We start from the raw sequence: 23,827 nt of genomic DNA, 5'->3' as shown, positions 1-23,827 counted from the left end.
GTACTTCTGCTTCTGCTGAGCTGTGATATAGACGAGTTCAAGCCAAAATCTTCTTGCCTATAAAATGTCTGCAAGACTGCTGAAGATTTGTCACTTTATTCATAATACATGTTTTATAAACTATGGAGGCTGAATATTGTGAGGTTCACTGTGGTCCAATTTATCTGGCCAAAAGTAAGGATTGTATGTAGTGGGAATTGCATTTTAGAGGGGAATGAGGAGTGGAGTTTGAACATGTTTTCCAGTTCTTTCCAGCAGTCCTTCTTTATTGATGGGGGGCTTCAAAAGAGTTTGCAGGTGTATGAAGAAAGGCAAGGAGATAAAACTTCCTGAAGTATTGTGTTGGATTTGAATTTCAGACTAGGAATGGGATGAATGTAGGAGTAGCAGATACTTTAAAGCATATCAAACAATTTTCTGGTTTTAGATTATTTTAGGAAAAATGTGAAAAACTCTTTTACTATGTTCATAGCACTGGCATAGACTAGAAAATGATCTGACTGGGCAAAGTCCTGATTTGCCTTACAGAATCAAGTTAAAAGGCTGGCTCAAGTGCGGGTCAGCTTTGTGTGTCTTTAGTTAAGTTTGTGCTTCAGAAACTTTACCTGAACTGGTACTATTCAATATTGGTAAAAGTGCACACATTTATTCTTTCAAATTTTTGTTGAAATTTGCTCTCACAAGTCTGGTGCTTGGTGCAGATGGGACAGGAGGAAATGAATGATGTTGCCAGCCTGAGTTTTATGCTAGAATAGCAGTTACCTGGCCTTATCCCTGATTCCTCTTTTCAGATTAAAAATTAATTTTCTCTGGTAATTAGGAATTGAATGTACTTGCTTTTTCTGAGTTGCCCTTAATGTTTCATTGTGTTGTCTTTTGTTTCAGATGTTTGTGTCACGCCTCACAGCTTATTTCAGAAGAAAATGTGTAGCAACAACAGATGAACGTGTGCAAAAGATGAACGAAGTTCTTAATTACATTAAATTCATTAAAATGTATGCCTGGGTCAAACCATTTTCTCAGAATGTTCAAAGTGAGTTCCCACAGTCTGTAAATGTCTCCTTTGCTGCTTTGTAGCCTGTGCATGCTGACTTTGTGCTGTAGGTGCTGATGGATGAGCAGTTTCAGAACACTGTCATTCTTCAGGCTACTCTGTGTTATGCACAATGGGTTGGACAAACAGACCTGCTTCTAAAATTTCACCTTCTAGTGTAATGATGTTTGTGGCATGACATTAAGCTTAAATTTTTCAATTTTCCTTTTATAATTTAATAAATGTGCTGGCTGCTCTATTAAAAAAAAAACCTCTATATTTGTGTGATTACAGACCATTATATTTTCCTCTTCTATAATTACTTTCTCTGTGAGAATGTTTATAGTGCAATAAACACTAAAGTGTAGAATTAGGCTTCTTACTGTTTATATACAGTGCTATGATACTGTCTGTTTGGTGTATGTACCCCCAAATCACAGCTCAAATGTGGTGCCTCTATTTGTATTTCTAGAAATTCGTGAGGAGGAACGCAAAATCTTGGAGAGTGCAGGCTACTTCCAGAGCATCACTGTGGGAGTGGCTCCCATTGTTGTTGTCATTGCCAGTGTGGTGACCTTTTCTGTCCATATGATCCTTGGCTATGACCTTACAGCAGCTCAGGTAAACTGTTAGAAATATTCTTTATGCTTTTGCTTCTGTAGCTTTTCTGCTGAGCCATTTCTCGTGTGGCTGTGCCCATGTGGCCAGGCTGTATCTTTGTTCACAGAAGTGAGTATCTGACAGCTGTGACAGCAGCAGGTGGAGTCTTATGTTTTGCACAAAAGGCTCTCAGTGCACTTTTGTCCTGACCTGCCTCAGAACAGGTTTTGGGCTGAATGTAAATAAGTCCTCCTGTTTGGATAGGGCATTGGGGATTACTGGATGTTTGTTTTGCAGTGTGCTTGGATGCAAACAGCACAAATGTCTAAAAATAGGATTTGAATTTGTGCCTTCACTAGTAGGTTGACACAGAATTTGCTGGCTGCTGCATTTGTTAGACCTACAAACAGAACAGGTCTGTCATGGTCTGTTGAAAGCACTAGAGAAGAAGTTGGGTAGATTTGCTTTGTGAATATGTTTAATATTTAAATAGCTGTTCTTGAACTGGGCCTTTTCTATGGTTTTGACTTGCTGCTGTGTCATTTTGTGTTTTAGAGGGCTGGAGCTGTTAGAATATTGCATTCAAGTGTGATTATTTTTCTTGTCTTGTTTCTAGGCATTCACAGTAGTCACTGTCTTTAACTCAATGACTTTTGCTCTCAAAGTAACTCCATTCTCAGTGAAGTCTCTGTCTGAGGCATCTGTTTCTGTTGACAGATTTAAGGTAAGCAGTCATTTGGCCTCAGTTTTCTCTAAGTGTGAAGTGTTGTATGTGTTCAGTAGATGCAAAGGGAACATTTGGAAGGTAATGTGAAGGGATATTAGCAGTTTAAGAATAAAATAATACCAGTGAGAAGCAAAATAGTCTGATTCGAAGATTTTGATTTTGAAGTTGGCCACAGGAAGAGATAAGAGTGAAGGACTCAGTGGCTCACTGTATAATAATTTTTAACTTCATTTTGAGACATCTATATGAAGACTGCAACATTTGTACAATGAAATTTTATGCTTTGCTAATAAACCCTTTTGAAAATATCAGGTGTTAGGTAAGTAGGTTGACAAAAATCAGTGGGATTTTATCTGTGGTCATAGAAGCCCGAGGTTTTATATTTCCAGACCAGATTAAGTGGCTGAAATTCCTCTATATAAGTAAATGGAGTCGTGATCTGGCAAAACAGATCTATGGCAGAAAATGTAAAACCCTGATAATTAACCATCTTATCTCCTGTCATGGGGATTGGAAGATGAATACACTGTGTGTACTTTATGAACTCAGAGGGGAGACCTTTACTTTGTCTTGTCTCTTGAATGTAAGTGTATTTCACATTGTGGGAATTTCCAGAGTGGAAAATAGCACTTTCCAAATAAAAACTTTCACAAGAATTGACAGATACATGGATTCTGTGTAACGCATTCATGGAACAAACATCCATGTGAGAAAACCAGAATCTGCAGAATGATTTTGAGATTCCATTGCTTTTGAGCAATTTTGCTTCATCTTCTGAGTCAGCTTAAAATCAGCCTTGCTTAAATCCAAGGGCACTTAAGGGAATTTTCTGTGAGGGAAGAGAAGGAAAAGGAAATTGAATTATCTCCCAGTTTGCCTATAAATTGTGTAGGAAATGTAACATAAGGTGTGGAAACTCTGACATCACAGTAAAAATTTAATTGACTTTTTGGCTCTGTAAATGAGTATGAGCTTTCTTATGAATGTGTGATTCAGACATAGCAATTGCAAGAATAAATAAGGCTGGGAATTGAGAATTTTTAGTCACAAAAAACTACTTGGTTCAAAACAAATTGTGTAAGTGGCAAACATTTTATCTTGTAATTAAACTGTGTGAAAAATGTCTTCCTAATCTGTTGATTGTAAATACTGATGGATGTGGTGGAAAACGTGATGCAGTTGACTGACTTCTTGCCAAGCAGCCTGAAATAGATCAGCTACACTTGTGCAAGATGACTTTTTCTCAGCAGAAAAGTTGATGGGTAAAGCCTCAAGTTAAAAGCCATTCTGTCTCCTTCCATAATGAGTTGGTGTGCAGGACAACTCAGTCACTTTGTCTCAAGTGACCTCTCCTCTCCAGCCTGTGTGTTCTGCTCACATGTTAATAATCTGCAACATACAGAGCTGCAGTTGCAAACAGTGTCAGAGGAAGAAGTGTCTGTCACATCACATCCAGAATATTGCAGTTCTGTGAAAGTCAAGTGTATCCAAGTGCTTCCACCACATCCAGGAATGCCCCAGCCACTTAGCAGACCTGGAGTTAGTTTACACTAATGAGCTACCTTTTGCTCTTCAGCTTCCCTCTACTATATAGCCTGATGTGTTTTGCTGCGTGAGTGTGCCGTAGGCTTGTCTCCCAGTCTTGATCAGGTGTCTCATCTTTACACCTCTCTCACAACTCCTATCAGAGTTTATTTCTAATGGAAGAGGTTCATATGATAAAGAAAAAACCAGCCAATCCTCACACCGCGATAGAGGTGAAAAATGCTACCTTGGCTTGGGACTTCTCCCACGCCAGCGTCCAGAGCTCACCAAAGTTGACCCCCAAAGTGAAAAAAGACAAGAAAGTCACCAAGAGCAAGAAAGAGAAAATGAAGCTACAGAATGAAGGACAGCAAGCTGTGCTGGCAGAGCAGAAGGGCCATCTTCTAGTGGACAGTGATGACCATCACAGCCCCGAAGAGGAGCACAAAATCATCCACCTGGTTAACCTTCGGCTTCAGAGGACTCTCTACAACATTGACTTGGAGATAGAAAAGGTAAGGAGGAATTCTGAGGCTTTTAAAAGGCCTCATTATAGCTGTCTGCATGAAATGGAGCATATTGCTTTTGTGCACTCTGTAATATCCATGGCAACTGCAGTATCCAGGATGCAGTGTCTGATCTTGCTGTAAACAGCTGTACCATTTTAGCAACTGCATCTTTGCAAACAGCCTGTGAAACAAGGGCAGGCTGTATAGCTTCCACATCCAGCTGAGGCGTTTGCAGCTCCTAGGACAGTGTGAGAGCCACTGAGCTCAGAGAACCTGCAAGGCACCAGGTACCAATAGGGTGCTGGTGAACAGTGTGTTCTTCCAGTGGCTTGATAATTTTGGAGTTTCATCTGTATTCTGGGTGAACATTTTAGGTGACTAGGTGTTCCAGCGGAGCATGACAGTGCTTTTCATTGAAGAATGTGCAATTTTCTTCCTTGAGAATTTTTGTACCGGTGGATGCTGGTTTTCAAGAGTTGTAGGAACATTTGGAGCTATTTGCTCCAAAGTGGGTAAAAGCATGTAAAATGTCAAAGAAAAAGCATTGAACTTAATACATGACATTATCTACACATACAAAAGCTTTGAAGTCTGGAAGTTGGATGTTGAAATAATGGGATACATAGATTTATTAAGATATTAAGTGTTAAATTGTTGTTTGTTGTTAAACAAAGAGGGATAGTTTAAGCTATTTTAAACAGTAAAAATACCTATATTTTAAACTCTGGGGGAGAATGCCTATAGCTTAAAAAATTGCCTCAAATTGGAGTACAGTTACTTGAAAATGTAAAGGCTGGTTTTGTCTCAGAAGTCAAAAAAAAGCTGGTTTTGTCTTTCTGTGCTATCAAGAGAAGGCCAGCAATGTGTTCCACAAGCATCTATATATCTTTCTTGTTCACTTTATATTTTTTACAAAAGGAATAAAAATAGCTTTGATATATTGTTTAATGTGAGTACTAACCCAGTCATTCTGTTGCAGAGAAATTCTTCAAAATGATTGAATTCTAGTATTTTCTTGGTACATGTTCTCTAGCAAATTGGATCTAACTGGCAAGAAGTTTGACTGGACCTATATATGCCAAATTCTCTTTTATGTCAGTCTTTTCCTCTTTCCTTATCACTTTCAAAAGCATCTTGGTGCTTTTGGTTTATTGATCCTATGGGCCTGTAACCCTAGTAAGAAGGAAGCTGATCTTCAAACACCTTTATTTTTACTTTTAGAGTTGATTTCAGTTTTATTTCACTGGGGTTGTGTTCACTCTATACAATTTGAGTATGTGACTGATACTGACTGACTCTTGCTTTTTTTGTCTAGTATGTAATTTTAGAGGTGTCATTTCTATCCAACTGTCCTCTCAGAGGTACTAGTCTGGATTCTGAAAGGGATGATGAATGTAAGAAATGAGTGCCATAATTTTTTTATTTTCTTTGTAGGGAAAACTTGTTGGAATTTGTGGCAGTGTGGGGAGTGGAAAAACTTCACTTATCTCAGCAATTTTAGGGCAGGTGAGAAATCCTGTTTTGAGTATTTCTGCTCTTCTTTTCCATCTCCTATTTCACTTATTTGTACTCTGTAGAATGCAGTCTGTTGTAAACACAGGGTAGCATGATCTCACAGCTGGTGTGTAATTGCAGATGACCCTGTTGGAGGGGAGCATCGCCGTGAGCGGGACCTTCGCGTACGTGGCCCAGCAGGCCTGGATCCTCAACGCCACTCTCCGGGACAACATCCTCTTTGGCAAGGAGTATGATGAAGAAAGGTTTGTCAGACTGCTTGCTGATCTGGATGAAAGCTTAGTAATTCTTGGCCTAAGTGTGGGAAGAATTTAATGCGGAGTACACTGCAGATAAAACCTCTGTGCCCTTCTGGAGTCTGAGTCTCATTTCGGATCCTGCCGCTCTTGCATGTGGCCCTGTGGCTGGTGGCTGTCAGTGTGCCTGGCCCTGCTCCTTGCAGTGAGGCTGGGTCTCATCCTGGACCTCTGGTTGAAACCAGCAGCTGCTGTGAGCAGCACTAAAGTGGTATTTTGTCTTGCTGTCCTGGCCTTGCCCTCTGCAAACACAATGGCTGTGTGCAATGTACTGACATCTTCCATGGCGCCCCTCCACTGGGGGACTTTCCTGTGGCCCATAGCCAACTATCCCTGAAAATAAATTGTCTCTATTCTCACAATGCTTTTGACGTAGGTGATTAATTATTACCCTCAGTTTTCTCCTGAGACTCCAAGGCAGATGATTTGTTTTAGGCTGCTGGAGTATCTGCTATTAGTGTAGAAAATGATACAATGCTTTACTAGTTAAATAATTGTGGGGAAAATAAGTTTTCTTAACTATTTATTTACTTGCTCTTCAGATACAATACTGTGCTGAATGATTGCTGTCTGAGGCCTGACCTGGCCATTCTTCCAAATGGGGACCTGACAGAGGTATGTTTTGCTTATACTAAACTAATTAATAGATGGAGAAAAGAGTTTTGGTTTGGCAGGGTAAACTGGAATGAGGGTACATCAGTCTGGGGTGCATATGAGCCAAGCTGTTGAATGCATTCTCTTGAGCTGACCTTAGTGGGACCTGGGCTGTTAAGAGTTGTACCCTGTTTTTTTACTGAGATGTTGACTGTTTGGGAATTTCCTTCATTGTGTTGTAAATTTAGCTGCCTTAACAGGACCTAACTGAACTTGATTTAAAATAGCTAAAGGAAAAAAAATGGCTATGTTAGTTCATAAAAGGTAAAATAAGCAAAGAAAGTACTGCCACATTTCAAGCATATTAACCTTGAGTTTGAATGTGTAACAAATGTCACAAAGTGGACACTGAAACTTGAATACGTCTATGTTATGGGGGAGTATCTATATAAATAAAAGATGAGTATTATGGTCTGCTTTATTCTGGTCATCTATGTTACATGGTGCTGAAGAAATAAAATGATGGGTGTGTGTCTCTGCAGATTGGTGAACGAGGGGCTAACCTGAGTGGGGGACAGCGTCAGAGAATCAGTCTGGCTCGAGCCCTGTACAGTGACAGGGACATTTACATCCTTGATGACCCCCTTAGTGCCTTAGATGCTCACGTTGGAAATCACATTTTTAACAGTGCAATAAGGAAGCACCTGAAGTCAAAGACTGTCCTTTTCATCACACATCAGCTTCAGGTACTGAGTCTCCCATACTTTTTCTTGGACCTTCTTGAAATGGTTTGTTAATCAGTTGCCTTCATACTGGAAATTTCTATGCCCTGACCTGTGACAGGACAACCCTGTCTGTCTATAGAATGTGTGGTTTACGTTTATAAACTAGGTTTGCAAGTGTGCACTGAGCACAATTTTATTATTTGATACCAGTGCTGCTTGGTGTCTGTTTGGGACTGCTAACCATTGGCTGAAGAAAATGTGCCAGAGAAATAAATACCTGGTCAAAAATATTTTTGCTAACTTGCTATAAAGCTTTTTCATCACAGCAGAAATAGTTAAATTTGGTGTCAGTAAATCAGAATTGATGTACCTGAGATTTTTTTTTTTGCTGTCTTCTGTGTATAGAAATATTAGTGCTTAGTCTAAGTATCCTGTGTCATGTCTTCCAGAAGAGATTGGTTTTGATAGGGCACAAAAACTTTTTATTTGTGTAGTGTGAGTAATCGTAGTACTCTAGCCAGAGAAGGACCTCTGAAAATCAGCTGTCTGTTGTGTGGGAATAGGTGTGTTGTGTGCCAGTGTCTAAAAGCTACTGAGAAGGGTTGTGTGGGAGTGTTTGGTTATTGAACATCGTGATAGAGACTTCTTCTTGCTGCCACTTTCTCCAGTATCTTGTTGACTGTGATGAAGTGATCTTCATGAAAGAAGGCTGCATTACTGAGCGAGGCAGTCATGAGGAACTGATGAATTTAAATGGAGATTATGCAACTATTTTTAATAGCCTACAGCTGGGAGAAACACCACATATTGAGGTACTTGTTTATTTTAAAGTGTTCTGAATCTTGACTATTCTGAGGTGAAGCAAGTGATTTTGTTGGAAACCTGGAAAATGGCTTCACACACTTTCATGTGTTGATCTGACCAATAGATTTCCTATAGAATGATCTCTGCTTCATTAGCACTGTGTCACAGTTTGTTTTTAGGGAATGTGTGCTAGAGAGGACTCTGCCAATGAGCTCATGACTTAATCATGAAAATATTGTAGTGTCTCTCATGGTGATGCTCAGAGAAGGAAGTTTTTCTCTTATTGTACACACCACTCCTTAATTTACCTCTGAATTAGCTCAGATCATCAACAACCTTTATCTGAAAGAATTCTTACTGGCTTGTTGCTATATATTCAGTGTAGTGTGACTGAGGCACAGCAGGTGTGACACAACTTGTCAAAAGTTAGATGTGACAGTCTTTTGGAGGCATAACTGAAAATGCTGTGTTTTGGGAGTTTGAGAAAAAATGTTTTGCCTTGACACTAATTCTGTTATGAAAAAAAGTCTGTAAATGCAAGCATGAATATGTACTCTAGTATTTCAGTTGGTACAAAAATTATAAATCTAGAAAATAACAAGAACCATTCAGTACAACATCTACATTTTCATCAATTTAATTTTTCCCACCCTTTTGCTCTTTATTTCCTGAAGTTAATCTCTGGAGTAAGGATCTTTGCATTTTGTTTTATAATAACTTGTCTAAATTTCATGTGCATTTTCTCTTAGAAAGGAAAGATTAAAAGTACATCAACAGTTTATTTTCTAAGAGATGAGAGATTCCTTACTCATGAGGCATTTAAAACAAAACATTTCTGAGAAGGAAGCATTGTAAGAATTACAGATATGGAAGGAGCTTGGTGACACATTCTCCTGGGAGATATTTGTGAAAGAAGCAAAAGGATATAATGCATTGCTCTGCATATCCTTTGAGGCATGAAGATAATGAAGATAATAGTAAGACTAATAATGATAGTGAACAAGAGATTCTCCAGTCTTCATGCTTGGCTGACCTTTAATGTTGCTGTAAACATTAGCTCATGGAAAGACCATTAAATTGCATTCCCTGTGGGATAAAAATAAAAGGATCATCAGTTGGATTCTCTGTGGTTTGATCTTGGGTAAAGTGTGGGAAGGCAGCCCTGAACATGGTGTGTAAGGGGTTTCAGTCCATGTAGGCTGACTCTGAACAGGCAGTAACTCCCAGTTATGGAAAAATGGCTGGGTTTAGAGCAGGGCTTGTGTGTCACTTTAGTGACTGGAAGATCAAGTTAACCTGACTTTTCTTAAGAAATCTCTCATGAAATATCTCTAAGTGCTAGGGTGCTTGGAGACAAAAAGCTTCTTTAAAAAAATGTGAGTTATTTTTACAAGGGATAGGGAGATTATATCTTTCTTGCAGTAACAGGGATATCATTCCCCTACCAAGTACATTCATAATTTACACTGATGTACACTGATCCTGGAAATTACCTTTGCACCCTACCTCTACACGTTGGTAGTAGTTCAGATTAATAGAGGAGGAGAATTTAATCCACCAGAGTTGGCAATCATCTGTAATAATTGTGAAGTTAATATCCTCCTTGATGTGAATGCTGAGCTATTGAAAGCCTTTGTCCTTAGGTGGCAGATAAAAAAAAGTTTGTGTTTATATATGAAAATGTCAAAGCCAACTACTGTTTAGTGTCACTGTTTTTCTGCAGATTAATATAAAGAAGAACACAAACAATTCATTAAAAAGGCCCCAGGATAAAAGTACCAAAACAGGGTCTGTGAAGAAGGAGAAAGTTGTAAAGAAGGAAGAAGAGGGTAACTATGTAATCAAATTTCTGTCTGTAATTGTTTTGTACTCCAATAAGTTCAAAACATGTGCTTCAAAGTATATTGTTAATGTACCTTTCAGGTTTTGGAAGCTGTCTCAATCCTAATCACTTAGTGTGGTTGATAGGAGACAGGCAGTGGGCAAAGAACATTCATTAATTCATTAAATATGTGCCTGTACAATGTTTTTAAGTTCAGTCAGGCTCCTGTTGGTCAGATGCCACTAGCACAAAGGAGCTGGTACTGCCCTGCTCCCACACCACCTCTCCCTCCTGTCCTAAGAGGGCCGTGTGTACAGCTTGGCACTCAGTCCTAGGCAGGACATTTGTGGATGAAGGGAAGGTCTGACCTCTGTAATTCTCTGTTTAATGTAGCTTTGAACTTCAGGTTTGAAAAGCAATAGTGAGGCTGATCCCAGCCTAACATTCAAGTCTTTGCTGATGAGACTTTTTCAGCTGTACCATGACTTAAATGATTCTGCAGAAGAAATGTGACTTCTTGAAAAACTGTTTGAACCACTGAGTTCTAAGTGTGAAGTAAAGTGTGTGTTTCTGAAAGCACTCTGCACAGTTTGAAAGACTAATTTTGTGTGTGTCACAAATTTATGGGAGTTTCATGGAAGAGCTTTCCTCATTCCCTCTTCATCTGCTATTTCACAGGCCAGTTGGTCCAGTTGGAAGAGAAAGGCAAAGGCTCTGTCCCCTGGTCTGTTTATGGTGTCTACATTCAGGCAGCTGGAGGCCCCTTTGCATGCCTCATCATCATGGCACTGTTTGTGCTGAATGTGGGCAGCACAGCTTTTAGCAACTGGTGGCTGAGTTTCTGGATCAAGCAAGGCAGTGGAGTAAGTTCAATAGCTTTTCTACTCTTGTGTCTAATGGGCTGGGGTGTTCTGCTAGACTAATCCCAAGCAGTCCTGCAAGACCAAATAGTTCTTCCTAATTTAAATAAGTTGGAAGGCTCCCCAGGAGGTGGTCTCACTAGGGAGTTCATCTGCGAGAATAAGAGAGCTCCAGTCATAAGAAAAATATAATAACTTATGTGATTTAATGCTGCCCTCTTGTTCCTTTTCTTGGTTAGTGTAAGAAAAGGAAGTGAAAATATGAAAGGAGCCAACAAGCTAACTTTATTGTGTCTTGTTTAAATGTGATGTTATATCTAACAGGAAAATTTTTGTTAAAATATGGCTTTGAGTCAAATGACTTGGAAATTGCTTTGAAGATTCTGATGACCTGGGATGGTTTGGGCTTTTTTCCCCACTCTTGGGACTTTGTTTGCAAGTCTTGTTGTATTTAAAACTCCAAATATAACTGCAAGGGTTTTTTTGTGAGGGCAGAGAGCAAGGTACTAATCTCAGAGATTAAATAATTAAATGCAGATGGCCAACAATATTAGAATCAGCATTAAGATCCTTAAACATACTTAAAGATCAAAAATAAATGAGAGAATGAGACTGCATAACAGTGTGACTGTAAAGAATTTATTGCATAGTGGCAGAAATAAGTGTTTGATAAAGATCTATCCAAGGTGAATATGGCTGTGTGGTGCTATCCAAGTATCTGATGTTGTTCAGGAGAAGACAAGAAATAAGCATGAAATGAGAGATTAGGAATCAAATGAAATAGATATTGTGGTAGTACTTTGAAAGATTTTTTAAGAAAAAGATCAAGGGTTACAAATCTACAAGTCAAGCATCTCTGCCACAGAAAAGTTTCTGAAGCATTCAATGATCACTGAAGTACTTGAAAGAAGAAATATCAAATATAGTGGGAGAAGACACAAGGCAGTTAAATTCTACCATATGTAATGTATACATGCTTCATCCTTGTCTTAACTAACCTCTGAAACCTTGAATTTTCTGCAGAACACCACTGTGACTTTGGGAAATGAGACTGTCATAAGCAACAGTATGAAAGATAACCCTCACATGCATTACTATGCTGGCATCTATGCACTGTCTATGGCAGTTATGTTGATCCTGAAAGCTGTTCGTGGTGTGGTCTTTGTAAAGGTAGGTGCCCGTGCTGGTGTTTGCTACCTCCTCCTCCTGCTTCTGCAAATTGCTGTCACTGGTTCTTTTGGTCATCTCCCAAGAGACTTTTGAACCAGAGTCAGTCATGGACTGTAATGTTTCCATAGCCAGCTCTGGGGCTGCCTCTTATGGTTGGAGAGAGAAATGGAGTAGAATATTTGGGTGGCAGGAAGGCAAGCACTGCTTTATAGCCCTGTAATGTTTTCTGCATTGTCAGGGAACTCTCAGAGCATCCTCAAGGCTCCATGACGAGCTCTTCCGACGGATTCTGCGTAGCCCCATGAAGTTCTTTGACACTACACCCACTGGGAGGATCCTCAACAGGTTTTCCAAAGACATGGATGAAGGTATCTCTCACTGTGTGCCCTGTAAATCCCACATTCAGACCTCCCAGTTAAGTTCTGAATACTCTTCAGTCTGTTGCTGTTGGGGTGATTGTACCCTGTGTCTGTTGCCAAAAGTGCACTTGCACATAAACAAAGCAGGAATTGGGATATACCTGGGATATGAGTCTAGAAGGGACCCGGTAGCTCAGGTCTGAGCATCCACTTATGAAGAAGGAAATGTGCTACTCTTGTTGTACCTCCAGGCTGCACTTGGGCTCTCAGCAATTAATGCAGGAGTAACTTAAAACATTAGAGTGAAGCTGATGTACAGCAGAGGTGGTAATTAGGTCAGAGTTACATCAGTGATATTTCTGCAAATGGGAACAATTAGACTGCCAGTAACTCGGAAGGTAAAAACATCCCAATGAAAATGTACATTTTTAATTTGAATAACCTAAGAAATCCCTGTGTTTTTTACTAAGGTACAGCTGGACTGAGTTGATTTCTATGGGTTGTTTTAGTTTTCTGTACTCAAGATGTTCCTCTTTTCCTTCCGTTTCCCCAGTTGACGTTCGTTTGCCCTTTCAAGCGGAAATGTTCATCCAGAACGTCATCCTTGTGTTCTTCTGTGTGGGGGTGATTTCTGGGGTTTTCCCCTGGTTCCTGGTGGCAGTGGGGCCCCTCATTGTCCTGTTCACAGTTCTGCATGTTGTGTCTAGGTAAGTGCATCAGCTGCTTTGGCTGAAAAGGTACTTTCACCTTCAAGTACAAGATAGTGGTTGGCACATGGTGGTTCTGCATGAAACTCAAAACACTTCTTTCCTTCCAGAGTCTTTATTCGAGAGCTCAAGCGTCTGGACAACATCACACAGTCTCCATTCTTGTCTCACATTACATCTAGCATCCAGGGTCTCTCCACAATCCATGCCTACCACAAAGGACAGGAATTTCTGCACAGGTCAGTCTAGATATCCATCTGGGAATGGTGGAATACAGAGCTGAATACAACAGCTTCTGGCATTCAAAAGAATTTGTCGCTGGGGTCTGATGGATCATTGGTTCTATGACTCAAAGTTACTTTTCTGGGGGAAAAAAACCTGGGAGAACAGAAAGATGGGTGAGGGAAAACTGGGAAGAGCAGTAGTGAGGAAAGTTTGCAAACCCTGCCATCATGTCTTGGTTTGAAACTTGATCAGTGATGAGTCTTCCCACCCTAGATCCTGATAATGGAACAGGAGTTTAAGTACATCTGATACTTGTAGAACATCAGGCTCATGGAGTCTACTAACCTTTGCTGTGTTTGTTTCAGGTACCAGGAGCTGCTGGATGACAACCAGGCCCCGTTTTACCTGTTCAGCTGCGCGATGCGCTGGCTGGCCGTGCGCCTGGACATCATCAGCATCGCTCTGATCACAACCACTGGCCTCATGATTGTCCTGATGCATGGCCAGATCCCTCCTGCCTATGCTGGGCTGGCCATCTCCTATGCTGTGCAGGTGAGTGTGATGCATACTGAAATACTTAATTTCTCCTTTAATGTAGATATTGCTAATGAGCAAACAGTGTCCAGCGCTGGCTCAGAGGAGCTGCAGGGCTCTGAGCACTCGTGTTGGAGCTGCTGTTCGGCCTCTTCTGCCTCCCTGTGGCACAGAGGGGGAATTAAAGAGCTTAGATGCCTCATACTTAAAGCTGTTGCTCTTGGGAAAAGTTTAAGCTACTGGTTTCTCAAGGGATGCATAAATTATGGTGATTTTAAAATGAACTATTTAATTAACTTGTCTTGAACACTTTAGTTATATGGTGCCTGATGTCAAGAATATCAAATATCATGGCATTATTTAGGTTGGAAAACAGCAAAATGTCATTGAGTCCAACTATTACGTCAGCAATGCCAAATCCACCACTAAACCATGTTACCATGTTCTCATGTGCCACATCTACACAACTTTTAAATACCTCCAGGGATGGTGACTCCACCACTTCCCTGAGAAATTTGGGTTCTTGGCAACTCTTTTAGTGAAGAAATATTCCTACCATGTAATCTAAATCTCCTCTGGTATGATTTGAAGTTGTTTCCTCTTATCCTATTGCTTGTTAAGTGGGAGAAGAGAGCCAACCCCACCTGGCTACACCTTCCTTTCAGGGAGTTGTAGAAAGTGATAAGATCCCCTGAGCCTCCTCTTCTCCAGGCTGAGCCCCCCTACCTCCCTCAGGTGCTCCTCACAGGACTCCAGACCCATCCCCAGCTCTGTTGCCCTTCTCTGGACATGTTCCAGCACCTCAATATCTGTGTAGCAGTGAGGGACCCAAAACTGAACCCAAAACCTCACCAGTCCCAAGTACAGTCACTGCCCTGATCCTGCTGGCCACATTAATCTCTTAATAGCAAGTCACTGCTCTAAAAATTTTTCTTTCACCTCTTCAGTTAACAGGGTTATTCCAGTTTACAGTCAGACTGGCTTCAGAGACAGAAGCTCGTTTCACCTCAGTGGAGAGGATTGACCACTATATCAAGGTAGGAGTGCATTCAACTGCCTGTTGTGAAAGTTTGTGTTGTTTATGTTGCTGGCCTCAGCCATAGTCTGCCCTAGTACAGAACGGATGTTCCTGATCTTGGAAAGGCACTAAAGCCTGTGCTGTAACACTGCAGAGTGAGTTGGTTTTGTGAAGCACATGTATTAGCACTGGGGGGCTGAATGGCCCCGGAACTGATAGGTAACTAAACTAGAGGCATTGCTGGGTTTACATAAGCTATTGGAAGTTTGCTGACACTCACAGTAAAGAGTGGAGTGTGTGAAAGGGGTAACTTGGGGATTCAAAACATTATTTTAAAGGCAAAGGATGATCCTTAATCATCCTTCATTCTAAACCTAATGGAATTCCTTCATTTAAACACAGATAACTGTTACTTTATCTACAAGTAATTCCACTTCAGCCTAATAAGCCTACTTTTCCACAGCTGTCTTATGTAACATATTTAGGTATGCTTGAAAAGTCAAGGGAATGCTCTTACTACAAACATCAGAAATGTGCTCAGCTGAACATGATAAATGTGCCAGGCTAAATGCTTAGCAAGCTGCTCTGATTATCTGTAACCCTTTCTTTGTGACTGGGATTTGTGTGTGCAGAACTGGGCATAGGTCAGTGGGGAAAGCGTAGCCAGGAGAATGCCTCCTACTGGGTCTGGTGTGTGAGGTGAAAGACATTTCCATTTAATGTTTCCTGTGAACTGCAGAGGGAGATTTGTTTATTTGGTAAATCTATTTAACACATTTAGTAGGGCTATTTAGTAGTTGATACTTGTAGCTTTTTTAAAGTGTGTGGATTTAATCCACAGGTTAAAAAACAGAATTTAAAAGCCCCAAACCTGTCCACTCCCCCAGTTAAATAAATCCTCTGGAGACATCTAAGCAGAAAATTTCTGCATATGGAAGACTTGGCGACTGCACTACTTGGCAACTATGCCAAATATTGTATCTCTTGCTGGGCTGAGATGGATTTATTAGTCAGGCCCTTAGTGGCAAAACCTACAGTTGTAGGTTTTTGTTTGGGGTTTTATAAAAGTTATGTCTCATTGTATATTGCTATCAAGCAACACTATCTGTGATTAAAAAAAAAGATTGATCTTGAGACAGCCATTTATGAAACTGTAAAACTAGTTAGAAGCTGAAGTGAAGGGTGGGTGGCCAGTGAAACACCATTCAGGTCCTGGGTCGTACCAAGGCCCAGGGTTGCCTTTTTTTCAGTGGGGGCTCAAGGTTGCTGTTTTGAGCACCAAGCTCAAAGAATGGGAGCACCATCATAGCAGATGGCTGTTTTTTCTCTCAAACCCCTGGTGTTCAATTAATCTGCCTCTAACTAGATGTTGCAGATGTCCACAGCTGACATCCCTGTGGGATCTCTCAATGGTCAGTGTAGGAAATGGGTGTCTCCAGAGGGCAGCTTATTACCTCTTCAAGTATTTATATTAGAATGAGAAAAATTGCACTCCAGAAATGCTGTTGTATAGCATTTGTAGAGATCTCTCTTTGTAGAGACTATGAAGGAGTTGTCATGGCCTGGTTCAGTTATATGAGGTGAATCCCATGACAGGATTGCTGCCATTCTTTGAGGGTGCTTGTGCCAAATATGGGAAAGTGACCTTGACTTCACTCTAAACATGCTATAAAGCCTTGTGTTTGGCTTTCAGAAGTTCTGCTTTTCTGTTTAATCTGTGAACTGCTCAATAAGGGGCAGAGTGAAATAGCAAAAGTGAGCAGGCTGGAAGGGAATGATGTGGTAGGACAGGGGAACATGAGGAGGGGAAGGAAGAGGGTGGCATTTAATGTGTTACTTGGACATTCTCTTCTGTGTCAACATCAACAGTCGTGACCCTGGCATGGCATAGCAAGTGAGGCATAGAAATGCACCAGATTTTGCATCCATTCTTTGGAGTGCCATGAAACTCAATAGGATTGTGCTGATAAATAATAGGCCAAAAATACATTTTGAATTCCGCTGATGAAAACCACTGTTGTATAGAAGGACTGATGTCATTACTGAGGCAACAGGAGGGAATTAACAGTGTGGTCAGTGTAATACAGCAAACTTCTGGACCACTGGGCCCACATCCAGCCAAACAGCTCATCATGAAACTGCCATAAATGATCTGGGCTGAGTCTGCACGGAAGAACTGAAAGCTGCAGTTGATAATTTTCCTTTGGTGCTTTGTTTACTGGAAACTGAACTTTCTGTATTTTTGTTAAAAGACACTTTCCCTGGAAGCTCCTGCTCGAATTAAGAATAAAGCTCCTCCTCTGGACTGGCCACAGGAAGGGGAAGTTGTGTTTGAAAATGCAGAGATGCGGTACAGAGAGAACCTCCCTCTAGTACTTAAAAAAGTGTCCTTTACTATCAAACCGAAGGAAAAGATTGGCATTGTGGGGAGGACAGGCTCAGGTAAGGAAAAACACTAAGCAGAGTTAAATTTTTACTTTTACAGAACAGATTGGGGCAGTCATATTGGTTCTCCTGTGTTTGAGTAAGTTGGCTCCACAGGTGGTGTTGAGCACTCTTGTCAGTGGAGGTTTCCATTCATGTCTTGTACATAACCAAGATCCCTGTAAAAAAATAGTGAAAACAAGTTTCCATTTAAAGCACAGGGATATCCTACTATGCTTGAGTCAGTATGTTTATCATGTTTAACTCCCCAAACCACTGACCAGCACAGATGGTGCCTACAATGTGCTCATTGCAGCTTGTCTGCTCCTCTTGAAAGATTCTGTACTGACGCTGCAGTCAGGTTTGGCTCTGAGCTGTCTCAGAGTCCTGTAATGTGAAGAATCCAAACCCCTGTTTGTGAGATGACTTAATCTCAAAATGAGTTTTTAAATAAGTAATTTATATTTCTGTATTGGGTTTTCATGGCAGGGTTGGGGCAGCACTCCAGGCATGGCTTCTTTGAGGAGAGATTAGGAGCTGCTCCCACAATTGCTCAGAAATTTAAATTCTGAGCCTCAGAACTTACCAGAGCATTGCTTGCCAGCACTTCTTGGTATTTTCAAACTTTTCTTAGATGTGGACAGCTTTTAGAATGCTTTCTCATCTGAAAACTGTTATGATTCTGTAGAAACACCAGTCATGTTTTTCCTGTCTCATTTTTAGGGAAGTCTTCCCTTGGAATGGCACTCTTTCGTCTTGTTGAACTGTCTGGAGGCTGCATTAAAATTGATGGAGTGAAAATAAATGACATTGGCTTGGCAGATCTTCGGAGCAAACTCTCCATAATCCCTCAGGAACCTGTGCTGTTCAGTGGCACTGTGAGGTTAGTGAGGCTGTAAGAAGACAAGAAGGGACTGAGCTGTCTTCCTGCTTCTAACCTCAGTGTGCTGAGAACATCTGATTTCCTGGGCAAGGAAACTGTTAGTGGAAGACCAGATGGGAATCACCTGTATGGATGAATTAGCACACTGCTGTTTTGCCATTCATTGCTGAGTTAAAATTCTGCTTGTTTTCTGCTTCCCCTTCCAGATCAAACTTGGATCCTTTCAATCAGTACAGTGAGGAACAAATCTGGGCTGCTTTGGAAAGGACTCACATGAAGGAGTGTGTAAGTATTATGTGCCCTGGGAGATGGATGTTTGCTTGACTTCTAGAGCAACATAATCTGTTAGTAGCTACTTTAGAGGTCTTTATCTAAGCTTTCTCTTTACTCTTTCCCACTTGTTCTCTATGCTTTATTTGACAAATTTTTTCTTCTTTTTTCCCCTGATTTTATCAGGCTGCTGTTTTTGGTTTTGTAGGGACATGCCATATTCTGTGGTTTTTTTTAGTATATAGAATAGCAGGGTGCTGCTTTGTCACGGGGGTTCTTAGGGTGTTAAAACATGGAATTCAATATTTTTTAGTATATGTGCCTGAGGTGTATAGTCTACATTTCCATTTGTGACTGTACATGTCACATGTGCAAATTTATACTGAATTTAAAACCTGCCCTTTGCAAAGCCCTCTGCAGTAAGCCTTGCTGCCATAACATTTCCAGTGCTTTTTCATGTAAGTCAGGTGGCAGGTATGGCTGCAGGAATTCCTGCAGGGACTAGGTTCACTCTCTTCTCCTGACAACAAAGATTGTCAGGAGATCTGTTTGTGTTTATATGATTTTGTGCAGTGCTCTAAGATTTTTGCCTCGTCTTTCCCACATAGGTTGCACAGCTGCCTATGAAACTTGATTCAGAAGTGATGGAAAATGGGGAGAACTTTTCTGTTGGAGAGAGACAGTTGCTGTGTATAGCCAGAGCTCTGCTGCGTCGTTGCAAGGTGAGCACAGGAGGGAGAGAAATAGCTAGAGATAACAGAATTACAGGATTGAACAAGCCCTTTTTTGGTGTGCTGGATTCTTTTTGTGTGTCAGGAATGACACAAATGATTATTGCAACTCAGAGGTGTAAGATTAAAACAAACAGGAAGGTACCTGTAGCCAGCTCCTGTAATGTCCTGCCATTGGAAAGGCATTGCTCGTAAGTGCTAACAACAGTGTGTCAGACAAGCATTTCTTCAGTGTCCTGTTACTGGGGAGAATCAGATTCTTCCCTTCTTTCCATCTTTTTGTGAGTATAAGCCAAGTGTTTTTCTTCTACATGGTACTCCACTAAAATGTGGTCTTCAAGTGGAACTTGGGACTGTGCTATGCCAGCCAAGTGCAGGATTTTGCAGGAATGGAAAACAAACAAGTACAGTGAGAAAGGACTTTTGGATTGAGATTGATCAGGATTCTGGTTTTAACAACTTTTTTTTCGGAAATGTGACATATCATAATATTTTAAAGTCAGACTACTCAGCAGAAGTTACTGCTGTCTCTGCAGTACCTGCACAAAGCACGTCCGGTTCAGCTTTGACAAGAAATCAGTCCAAATCAGTTTATGTCTGAGGAGAAGAGACTCTTTACCCAGCTTAAGAAAGCTATTAAGTCTAGTCAGTATTGACTCATTCCAGGAGGAATGTCACCACCAGGGATGTGTCAAATCAATTTACTGGTAAAAATTGTGTTTGAGATTCATCTATGGAATATAAAATTGGAAGTAGTGGAAACTTGAGGCCCAGGTCATAACCCACATGTAGCTCTAGGATGTGACAATAAAATGTGTCATCCACAGGCTTTGTTGAAGGCAATTACATAGAGGTAACTGAATGGGTGCTTGTAAAACCTGTGTTTGTGCCCACAACTCTGTAAGGATTGCCAGTTGTGACAACACTTGGCTGTGGCCATTCTGTCCACTCCATATGTATTTTCATATTCAGGGAGGGAAGGTGTGACCATGGGTAACAGCCAAGATTCTGTGCTGCTTTCAGATACTGATCCTGGATGAAGCAACAGCTGCTATGGACACAGAGACAGACTTACTGATCCAGGAGACCATCAGAGAGGCGTTTGCAGACTGCACGATGTTAACAATTGCTCATCGCCTGCACACGGTCCTGGGCTGTGATCGGATCATGGTGCTAACACAGGGACAGGTGAGCAGGGAGGCGTCTGCCTCTGGTCTGGTGGTGCCATGTGTGCAGGAAACTGAGGAAACAGCTGCACTGCAGCGTAGAAAATCCTCTGTTCATTCATATCCTTGGTGATAATAGTCCAGTAGAATCAGTTGCTGCCTGTGACAAGGTCAAAGATGGCAAACTTTTTTTTCACACCAAGAAAGTACCATAGAATAAAAAAAAATCTCAAAAATCTTTTTGAGGCTTCCTTTGCAGGTTAATTCTGAGATGGGTAATAACATAAACATCTCTGCTGGGGCTCAGTGGCTGTTTCCCATTACTTTCATAAAGCCCCGTGCCATCAATCATGCCTATGGCAGATACTTCTATCTATTTTTCAGGCTTCCATTTGGGAGCCATAAACAGTTAAATGCAAGAATATTGGGCAAGGCTCTTAAAGGTAGAGAGGGCAAAAACCCATAGCCTCTACCTCTGCCAGAACCATCAGAGGTTGTTTCCTGTTGGGCTAGTTGCAGTTTTTGAGCCAGTGTGAAGCATTCCAGGTTATACTATCCTTAAATGCAGGTCCTTTCACACCTGGTGTCTCACCTAAAGATCAGTGCTGTGTTCTCTATTCTTTACTATCACACCACAAGTCCAAGGGGTGGAAGTCAATTCTCTGCTGAATTTTACTGACATACTTTACCTGCCTTGTTTGCTTTCAGGTAGTGGAATTCGACACCCCGACTGCCCTTCTGGCCAACGAGAACTCGCGCTTCTATGCTATGTTTGCTGCTGCGGAGAACAAGGTTGCTGTCAAGGGCTGAAATGCAGGGCAAAGTCACTTTAATTTTGGAGAGCTACGCTCCCTGCCTGTGGCAGGCCAGCTCTTCCTCCTCCTCACAGATTATTGTCTTTTCATCTTTTAATTTTTAGCACAATGTGTCAAGCCAGAGAATTTTTAAAACCATGTCAGAAGAACTCATGTTTTTATTACTGTATTTATTCCATACTACTAATTTTTTGTTATTAAATGCACTCTACAAATGGCTCAGGGAGCCATAGTTATAAATGTATCAGAGGCCTATAATGAAGCTTTATACATGTAGCTATATCTATACATAATTCTGTATATAGCCTATATTTACAGTGGAAATGTAAGCTGTTTATTTTATATTAAAATAAGCACTGTATTAATAACAGTGCATATTCTTTTCTATCATTTTTGTACAGTTTATGGTACCAGAGATCTGGCTTTATCGGACTGTATCAGACAATGTTTTGTCTTTTACAGTTCGTCTTTTCCTAGTGCCGGATTTTCTGCGTGTCTGAGTGGAAGTGAAGCTTTGCAATAGTGTCCTTTATTGTCACATCTTTGTCTAGCGCAGCAGAGAAGAGCTCTGTGGTGTAACTATTGCATTGTAATTTATCAAAGCTGTTTGGGGCATTGCTGATGTTCACCACTGCAGCGGCTGCTGCTTCCCGTGATGCTTTTCCAAAGCAGGTTTTTAGTGATCTGAATGGAGAACCACTCCTGGGTCACATTAAGGCCTTGTATTTTCTCAGTGTCCTGACACAGTATTTCTTACTGTATCAGCAGAGTTTAATTTAATGCAAGCAAGCCCAAGCTCTTCCTGCTTCGCTGATCTAGCACAACCAAAATCTTACTGTTTGTGGAATGATCTGTAACAAATTAATCATAAGGTTCAAATTGTACCCTGTATGCTGGCAGGAAGGCCTTTTAAGAGTTGCTTCAGCTGACTGACTCTTTATCTTGAAGCTGCTAACACTCCTCAGAGGTTTAGGTTGGCTTTCACTGGCATGGGTAACACTAACTCTGTTCTGCTCACTTAAACTAAGATTAATCAACATTGATATTTCCTGTTTCTTTCTTGCACACTTGTTAAGGAAGCAGTCCTCGACCCCACATCTTCTGGAACCTTAAAGGGGTTCCTGTTGATCAGGATGTAACACTGGTGTAGGACATGGTTTTCTTACTGTAAATGACCTACCTCAGGTTACTGGGTCCTGCGTAGTGCATTGCCATGATCACTGTACGCCATCCCTGTTTTTTGGGACCTGTGGCCCGGGGGACACAGTCGTTCCTGTGATAGCCGTGACTTATTGAATGGTCAGCGTTGCATGTCTTTGTCAACTTGGACATTTTGTAGCCTTAGCATGTTTGCAAAATGTCTCATTGAGGCAGAAATCTGAAAAGTAAATAAAACTATTTTGGGTTTTGTAAATTTTATTGGTGTAAGTGGTTTGTTTCAGGCACATAAAGAACTTTGCACCTTTGCAGCCCTTGGGACCAGGTTTGCAGGCTTTGAGGTTTTTTTTCTTCTTGTCATGGATCATGGTCTGGTCTTTCTTCATTCAGAGAAAAGGTGTTTCTTTAAAAGTGTGGTGGGTGATTTTTTTGCCCTCCAGCATTGCGGGTAGCTTGCAATACATGTATGTTGCGTACTACAGGGAGTAATAATTTATAGTGCAAGTATTCCAGCCAAGTAGAAGGGCTGAGGTTAGGTGGAAGACCACTTTAGGCTCAGATTTTCCATTTTCTTTACCTGAAAGCACTACTGTTTATAGAGTGACATGACTGCAGAGCCACAGAAGCATTTCTGCCTACATGTACCACAGGCAAATTGTGGCATTAACAGAGTTTGCACTGTAGCTTGAAGTAGCACAAAAAGTGTTGTTGTGATTGTTCTTAACTCTTGTCCAAAGCAAGAATTAACTAGCACAGACTTTACCCTGCTCAGAGGCCTGGAGTTTACCCCATGGACTTCAATATTTCCCTTGAAGGAAATGGGCTAATGTACCTGGTTCTGCATGCTGCTGGGGTCAGTGTGTGGCTTCACTTTGCAGCTAAGGCTGAGCTAATGGCAGTCTAGGCAAAAGGGGAGCCATCCTGATCTTATCCTCCTTCTTCTTCCAGGCTGGGACTTCCTCTTCCCTTCCCGATGCCAGCAGTGGCTCTTGTGTGGTCCAGTTCAGAAAGCTAACTTGCAGAAAGCAGGAATGCTGTACAAAGGAGGAGACAGGAAGGCACCACACACAGGAAGGGAGGTGAAGTAGGTGCTGCTCTTTTCAGTAGGTGCTGGCTGTAACAGCAGCATGGGTGTGAGAGAACTGCTCAGTGTTCACTGCCCCACATTGCTGCTTGCTAGTTAGACTCTCCTAAAGTGCTGAATCCTTGCTGCAGCTTTGGTCAGCTGAAACAGCTCAGCAAGCTGTCAAACAAGGGTTTGTGATAGAGCAGGGGAACAGTCACTTGTGAATAGCAGGGATTAACTCAACCGTTTTGTTAAACCTTGGCTGCAGCACTGTTACTTTGGAATTAAAGAC

General features: G+C 41.1%; 1 protein-coding gene across 8 annotated transcripts in view; it reads left to right on the top strand.

Moving 5' to 3' along the window:
* The window catches only part of ABCC5 (ATP binding cassette subfamily C member 5), a 43,765-nt gene extending 21,040 nt beyond the window's left edge, over window positions 1–22,725 (top strand). For 5 of the 8 annotated variants that reach the window (XM_072933517.1, XM_072933516.1, XM_072933518.1 and 2 more), the window contains 23 exons: window positions 886–1,033; window positions 1,506–1,654; window positions 2,250–2,357; window positions 4,049–4,399; window positions 5,828–5,899; window positions 6,029–6,153; window positions 6,747–6,819; window positions 7,341–7,544; window positions 8,192–8,335; window positions 10,051–10,156; window positions 10,828–11,012; window positions 12,033–12,179; window positions 12,418–12,547; window positions 13,092–13,245; window positions 13,356–13,484; window positions 13,836–14,022; window positions 14,952–15,041; window positions 17,275–17,464; window positions 18,170–18,329; window positions 18,536–18,614; window positions 19,208–19,321; window positions 20,354–20,518; window positions 21,205–22,725. In XM_072933517.1, coding sequence (XP_072789618.1) covers window positions 886–1,033; window positions 1,506–1,654; window positions 2,250–2,357; window positions 4,049–4,399; window positions 5,828–5,899; window positions 6,029–6,153; window positions 6,747–6,819; window positions 7,341–7,544; window positions 8,192–8,335; window positions 10,051–10,156; window positions 10,828–11,012; window positions 12,033–12,179; window positions 12,418–12,547; window positions 13,092–13,245; window positions 13,356–13,484; window positions 13,836–14,022; window positions 14,952–15,041; window positions 17,275–17,464; window positions 18,170–18,329; window positions 18,536–18,614; window positions 19,208–19,321; window positions 20,354–20,518; window positions 21,205–21,306 — 3,312 coding nt within the window. In that variant the 3' untranslated portion in view covers window positions 21,307–22,725. Of the gene's footprint in view, window positions 1–885; window positions 1,034–1,505; window positions 1,655–2,249; window positions 2,358–3,936; window positions 4,400–5,827; window positions 5,900–6,028; window positions 6,154–6,746; window positions 6,820–7,340; window positions 7,545–8,191; window positions 8,336–10,050; window positions 10,165–10,827; window positions 11,013–12,032; window positions 12,180–12,417; window positions 12,548–13,091; window positions 13,246–13,355; window positions 13,485–13,835; window positions 14,023–14,951; window positions 15,042–17,274; window positions 17,465–18,169; window positions 18,330–18,535; window positions 18,615–19,207; window positions 19,322–20,353; window positions 20,519–21,204 lie in introns of those variants that run through there. The other 3 variants (XM_072933521.1, XM_072933523.1, XM_072933522.1) reach the window with 3 other exon arrangements.
* Window positions 22,726–23,827: the final 1,102 nt, after the last annotated feature.

The sequence above is a fragment of the Taeniopygia guttata genome, chromosome 9, assembly GCF_048771995.1.
Source record: "Taeniopygia guttata chromosome 9, bTaeGut7.mat, whole genome shotgun sequence".
Taxonomy (NCBI): Eukaryota; Metazoa; Chordata; class Aves; order Passeriformes; family Estrildidae; genus Taeniopygia; species Taeniopygia guttata.
The sequence above is the reverse complement of the archived record's forward strand: the minus strand, read 5'-3'. Positions and strand labels throughout refer to the sequence as shown.